This window comes from Poecilia reticulata, unplaced genomic scaffold (assembly GCF_000633615.1).
Source record: "Poecilia reticulata strain Guanapo unplaced genomic scaffold, Guppy_female_1.0+MT scaffold_264, whole genome shotgun sequence".
Classification (NCBI taxonomy): Eukaryota; Metazoa; Chordata; class Actinopteri; order Cyprinodontiformes; family Poeciliidae; genus Poecilia; species Poecilia reticulata.
Window position 1 is genome coordinate 4,547 of NW_007615046.1, and position 7,185 is coordinate 11,731.

The following is a 7,185-nucleotide window of genomic DNA, read 5'->3' on the forward strand; positions in this document are numbered from 1 at the left end:
ACTTAATCAATATTTTTTCAATATATGGGTTTTTTATATTTAATCTGTATATGTGTTATTCTTATTTATGAATTGCTTAGGCTTTTATGATTTTTTACCTGCTTAATTTTTTTCCATTAAAACTTATTTACCCCTCTCATAATGTCTTTTTGCCTTTTGTCCAGGCTCCCCGTTTCCCCCCATGACTTTTTGTAAATGTCCATTCTTATATTTTCAGTAAAATATTAATCGACTCTATGCCTCCGCTGCTCTGCATCTGGATCCACTATCTACCAATTCACATCGTTATATGTGAATTGGTAGATAGTTTTATGTATGATATTTAATATTTCGATTTACGYATTTCATTTAGAAGGATTGGGAATACTGTCATATTTAAAATATATTTATTTTTCTAGATTGACAAATTATTTTTTGAAAGTGAACTTGTAGCAGGTATTTATTAAACATACTTTTAATTCTCCTCAAATTCTGATTTACTTTTTGTTGTTGGATGAAATGTTCTAATATAAATGTCATATTTTCAAAAAGGGTTCAAATCAAAATCATAAGGGATGATTTTAGGAGGATAATAAGCATTACTAAAATCTATCTTAAGCTTTTGAAATAAAATACATTTGTCTGTTTATAGTTTTAAAAGACAATACAGACTACAAACATCAATATTTAATCRTGTTAAAGCTAGAATATGTTGTCAGCATAATTAAACCTTTAAAATATAATTTTATGCATAGCATCAAAATAAATAAAGCTGTGGAAAGAACAGCCTCATTGCAATCAGACTATTTTAGAGATTGGATTTATAATAATGAATTTTATGCTATGCACATATGGATATGATGAGATCSTGTATATATCTGTTCTACACACACTTCTGGTTTTATCCTAAAGAGCCTCAACAAGCAGCGGGACATTAAAAAATGAGTGGGAAAACTAGCATAGCTGCAGATTAAAACTATTTCAAAGATCACAAGTTAAAATGACTCGATAAAAATGAGTAATAGCTTATTTCTGCCAATAGGTGGCGAAATTTCTTTGATTAAAACCTCTTAACCTCTGACAAAGTTTAATATACTATAAATAAAACAAGTTCAAAAATGGAACATTTATGCCGTTTGAAACCTATAAACGATTCAAGGAGACACAGTAAGTAGTTACATTTTTAAATGATGTTATAAGGAACTASAGCTTTAAACAGTTTGGAAGCAACGACAACTTAGTTGTTGCTGCTTTTACCGCAACAGAAAGAAAAGGAGAAAGACTGAAGGCAACACGGCAACAAGTGAGGCTGTTAGAAGGTAAATTACGCAACGTCTGCGTGGGGCCGGAGGATAATGAAAGTGGGACTGAAGATGTCGCGATTGTCCCTCCTGTGGGTGGAAATCCTCACGTGTGCGCGCAAACAAAACACTCGGGACAGACGGAGCGGCTTCAGACGCCTCCGACTGAGCTGCTGGGTGTGAGAGCGGACTGGACGCGTGGCGAGTCCGTTTCTCTGCTGTGCGCTGATTTGACAGATCATCAAGTGAAGGCGGTGTGACCGAGACGCGACTTAGAGATGAACTTTTATCTGGCGCAATATTTTACGCAGTGCTGGATCAGGCGCTGGCTGATGACTGGAGAACGTTAGTCTCAGTTCCTGCTGCTCTTCTGCATGTTTGGGAATGACTGAGTGGATTTCTGCCAGTGTCTGCTGGAGCAGCGGTTCATGATCCCCCGGAACTTGCAAACGTGTGAGCTGAATGTAGCTTTAATTTATTTCTGTGTGTAAATTAATTAACCCAATATTCATATTTGAACTAAAACTTGGAGGCAGAATGAGCTTCTACAGTTTGGCGTTGTCATTGGTTGCGTGCGCTGTGTACGTGCGCAGCAGCGCCACGGAGACTCCGAGCTCATCCCGGGAGTCGTGCGCCTCCTGCGGCCTCAGGGCGCCGGATCAGTCGGAGAGGGTGAACATCGACTTCGTGGAAGCAGTGAAGCGGCACATCCTGAATCGTTTGCAGATGCGGGAAAGGCCGAACATCACACACCCCATCCCAAAAGCAGCCATGGTGACAGCACTGCGGAGGCTGCACGCCGGCAAAGTGCGTGAGGACGGCCGGGTGGAGATCCCCAACTTTGACGGCCAGGCCGCCTTTAGCAACGACGTTCAGGCAGAAACCTCGGAGATCATCAGCTTTGCCGAATCAGGTAATAATTCATTGCGCATGTTTGACTCGACCCCTACGTGACCCCGTCACCTTTATTTCATGAAAGTCGTGCAACAGGTGAAGTAATGACCCAACATCAATCCTAAAGGATTACATTTTATTTCCAAGGCTTAATCCTGTCTGGGTTATGGACACAATGGATAMGGCAGTCACAACAACAACAGTTTAAAACGGCCATAAACTAATGAGATCGTGTGGAGTCATCATTTTTATCCTCTTATTACATCACGGCTCCCTCCTGTAAATCCAGGGACTGCTTCTAAATCCCCCGTTTTAGTCTGATGAAAATCAAAATGAAATCAAACTAAAGCCAGGTCCTTAAATTACCTTGATGTGCTAAGCAGAGGATGCAAAATCTCTGAATCAAATTTCATCTGTGAAGTTCTGCTTCCACTCATCAGTGCAGGGCATAAATACCTCTTCACATAAACACCAAGTCCTTYAATTGGCCRTTTATCCATTCCTTTAAGGTGAATCTAATTATCTGAACTCTTGCTCAGTCCCAGGCGCCTAAAATCTTCTGTTCCCAACGGATCCACTAATTGTCRGCCAGCTCCAGCAGAACAGTGTGTTTGACACAAACTATTAGTTTAAAGGAAAGAAAAGTTGTAATTAAAGGCACCAGCATGGACCCAGAGCCAGCTAATTTCCCGCTGGCCCGGCTGCTACAATTAGTCTGAATGAACTGTGAGCTCCTGCATTGCCARTAGGAATGATCTGAATGCTTTCCTGACAGGAGAACAAAAGCCAGGCAATTATTGTAAGAGTGTGAAGTGTTCCTGCTGAACACATCGTGTCACAGATACAAGGAAAAAGTAGGCAAACAAAAGAATTTGCTTGGAATAATGCATGAGATATATGAGATCCAGCAGCGTTGTATTGGAGGGAGTGTGGGTGGAGGGCTGTGCTGATGGGGTAATATTGTGTGTGTGTGTGCGTGTGTGTGTGTGTGTGTGCAAATATTGCAGCATTGAAAAGAATGCTTTTGTCATTCTAAAGGTTTGTTGGCCTCCTTTGATTCTTCTTGTTTTTTCTTTCCCTGAGCCCCATTCTTCCTCACACCTTTGAGCCTTTGTGTGGCATTGTACCATAAAACTGGCTTGGGTCCCTTCTGCCCTGGACCCCATCTGCCTCATGGCCAGTTGGCTCAAACCCCTCCTCTCCTCAGATGCGATGTTGCCAGCCGGGGCATGGCCCGGCACTGGGGTCTCCACGATGCTCTGAGGCCAGGGTGCAGGCTTGGTTTTGGGCAAGGTTGGCTGAGGGGGCAGCTGTTTTGCCAACAGATGGATGTGGATAAGTTTTTCACTTGCTTTGTGTTCATATGGAGCTCAGAGGTCAGCTGAAGTCCTCCGCCTCCCCACAGCACAGGCTGAACTGTAGCGTCTTTGTGACGTCTTTGCGGTTTGCAGTGGTTACTGCTTTGCCAAAAGGCACTGGAGCAGGTGAGGTGAGTCGATGCCAATCTCCCTTTTTACCCTGCAATGCACCATGTGTCTTTGCTGAGGGATTCGATGTCCCGTATTCACAGGAGCGAAGCGAGAAGCACAAGAGAGGGAAAGAGGTGAACGAGAGAGGTCAGCAGAGAAGTTCAACTCCTAACTTCTCAATTGCCCCTTTTAGCTCTTTGAACCCCATGAAACATTCAGACGTAAGACCTCATTATAGGAGGTAATTACTGGTTCATCCAAAGGATAACGCCTTACTCCAAAACATTTTTTTCATGAGAAGATGTCRCTCATGGCACACTTGGAACAGGCGCAGTCTGTGTCTCAGCGTCGCAGATTTAGTTCAGCTATTTTAAATTGTGTATATATTCTTGTTTAAGGTTTTTGTGGGATATCAGCACTTTTCCTTTCTGGAGAATTTCTGGAGAAGTGAGTTTCAGGCCTTAGAGACAGATTGACCCTTATTCTGCCCTGGGTTTCTGATTAATTGTTTTTTTCCTACATTTGATGGATTGAATTGGAGGTAGCTACAATTCAATCTTCCTACTTGTCTGGGCTGTCATGTTGGAGGTTTTTTGTCTTGTAAAGTGTCTTGAATTTGAATTTATTTAATAAGAGGCAATGCATTTTGATCACTCTGAGTAAATTAAACAGTCATGTAAATGTGCCAGATTTAGCCGCAAGAGCAAATTTTCATGGAAAAATTAAAAAAAGAAAACTAACACGCATATGGACAAATAATTGATTATAATTAACAACATTGCTTCAAAGTCACAGTTTACATGCTTTTCTAAAAATGTCCAGTGAAGTTTTTCAATTTTATTGGTACTTTATGCAAAGAGTTTGATGCTCAGACTGAAAACTCTGACTGACCAGAGGAGCTTCTCTTAAATTAGATTTTATTKTCCTCCCCACTAGCTGCTCTTGCAGCTTTGATTTTATTCAAATAACATTTTTAAAAGGCAGTGGGGGTTAGGGTATCTGAACAGATAAACATTGTCTCAAGTCAAAAAGCTAAAATAMATTTTTTTATAAAATTTTCTATGTCTGCTTATAAAGTTTATTGGTTGAAATGTGGTCCAGCTAGTCAAACAATAAGTTATGTGAGAATTAATTTAGGCATTTCAGTATTTGAAGTTTCTACTGTCAGATTATTTCTGATATTTCTAAAGTGACATGCTGAATTAATTTTATTTCTAATTTGTTAACATGACTTTTATATGAAAGTTGTGAATCTGGAACACTTTRCACTTTGGTACTGRTGACCGAATCTGCTTCTCTGTGTTTTSAATTGGTCTTATAAGAATAAACTGAATTCAGCTGAACTCAATGTGGAGCAGATATCTGACAGCCATGCCTGGGCATTCGGGGATCTGAAGAGATGAATCTTAGGCTACGTTCTCCCTCCACAGTAGCTCTCAGCTCTGCTTCACCCTGAGCAAGGTGGTGCAGGTGGAGACACGCTGGAGCGGCTCCTTAGCATCCCAAGCCCACCCAGGTGTCCCTGATCATCACTGACAACTTCCTCTCCAGCGCAGGTCAGGTGAGGCGTGTTGGGGCCAGAACCTGGTTGTTTGTGAGGCTGGATGAAACAAGAACCACATTAAAAAAGACAAATAAACCCAAAAGTTACTGGGAAGGAATTTATTGACCTGTTTGTAATGAGCTGTTTTTAAAATCGTTCTTGAGGACTTCAAACCAAAGTTTAATTAAAAAWTTTTTTTTAGCAGAAGCTGTTACAAAATGATTGCACTATTTGAATTTACTTAATTGCTTCAGGCTGTGTGGAGAGTAAATTCTGTTTAGGTACAAAAACAGCATCCGTCCTCACTCCCTTCATATTTATGACTTGGTTGCGCTGCGCCTGTTGTGCTGCAAAGCYCGTTTTTCTCAGCTCGGAGCTGTTGAGACACGTAAGGAGGCTCTGCGCTGAAAGAGGCAAGGTTACTTACTTGTAMCCCTGAGGGGTGTTTACAATGTTTCCAGGCAAGAGCTGCTGTTCAGCTGACTCCTTTCTGTTAGCCATGTATTCACTTTGCTTTGTGCTGCTCATCCCACAGGCYGTAGTCCAGTCTGTTTGATATATATTGTTCCCTGCTTCCAGGATGGGTGTGTGTAAATATGCATGGATGGATGCAGATGTGTGTTTAAAGTAGTYTGGTCTCTCGCTGTGGTGCCTGAGAGAGGAGAGCTGGTCTGAACAGGTCTCTTTGTGAATGTAAAGCTGTGGTTTACAGGAGGAAGAGGCAGTTTAAAGAGGATGAGGGGCCCATCTTTGGTGGCCACCTGTTGACACTGACACACACTAATCAGTCAGCAAACAAAGTAATTTAACTGCTTTGAAAGGCGCTGCATGGGCACATTGTACCAAAACTCCTGAAATAGAAACCTTTCAAGTTACCTCAGGGTCATTTGGGAGACATCATTAAGTTGGTGAACAAGAAAAAGAGCCAAACAGTGCCGAGTGTCACCTTTGGACACCCTGGATCTCTTCATTGTGCTGCTGCAGAAAGTAGCCAGTGTCATGTAAATGCCTCTTATTTTTTGCCTCATGGTGCTTTTTGCTGGAAAAGCCACACGTTTGAATGCCTTGCTGCTGCGTGTCTGTCTCCTGGAGCCKTATGTACAGCGCAGGCCTGTCACTCTCCAGCGCTCTCACTGGAAGGATGCAGTGATGGGTGGGTTTTTAGCGAACTCAATGAACCCCCCACAGACTCTGACCATGTCCACCAACACCCTCCACTCCGCTCCCCTCTGATCTCCTCCCTCTCCTTTTTGGTCCTGTCAGTTTCAGTGGAAGACTTGAAGCCAACTGGGCTTGATCCCAGAACYGGCCGGTCAGAACTGACCTATCAGAAGCTGCTTCAGAGGTCACCTGATGCAGTGATAGAAAGTGAACAGAGAGCAAACCTTAAGGGACAAAGCAGTGGCCTTTATAGAGTCTTCTGTGTCAGGATGTGTTGGTGTGTAAGTGTGTGTGTCTTTGTAAAAWGTCACAGAATAAAGCTTGGTTTAAATCATGTTTCACTGAAAACTAAACCGTTTGTTTGGCAGTTCAGTGGGGAGTGTGTGAGGATGTTCACTGCTGCTTTATTGTGTCATATTTGAAAAATGTCTGATGGAAAAGGCATCAGAACAACTTTTAGGAGCTTTGAATGTGCAGAAAGTCTCCACTTAAAAACCCCAGATGTTTGAGAGCCATCATTCATTTCCATGTTCCTTCGACACACAGCACTTTCCCAACCCAGTCGCAGCAAGAAGATCCTGGGTTCAATTCCCAGTGGATCAGGTCTTCCTGTACATCTGTAGGTTTTCTCTGGCCGCTCCAGTTTCCTCCACAAACATGGATGTTTGGTCAACATGTTCATGTTTCTCTGTCATGAGATGGACTGGACTGAGAACCTTGCCAGTTGAGAGTGTGGCATTGTTTCAAACCTGTCCAAGGTGTACTCCACACCTTTCAGCTGTTGAAAATTGGAGATGAGCAACAGGCAACCGAAGTTTTCCCTGAGGGTTGTGACCTC

At 42.3% G+C, this 7,185-nt stretch overlaps 1 protein-coding gene across 1 annotated transcript in view; it reads left to right on the plus strand.

Moving 5' to 3' along the window:
* Window positions 1-1,291: 1,291 nt before the first annotated feature.
* Window positions 1,292-7,185, plus strand: part of inhbb (inhibin subunit beta B) — a 14,993-nt gene continuing 9,099 nt past the window's right edge. Inside the window, exon 1 of the mRNA XM_008402856.2 lies at window positions 1,292-2,193. Within this exon, the coding sequence (XP_008401078.1) occupies window positions 1,818-2,193 (376 nt within the window). The 5' untranslated portion in view covers window positions 1,292-1,817. The remainder of the gene's footprint in view (window positions 2,194-7,185) is intronic.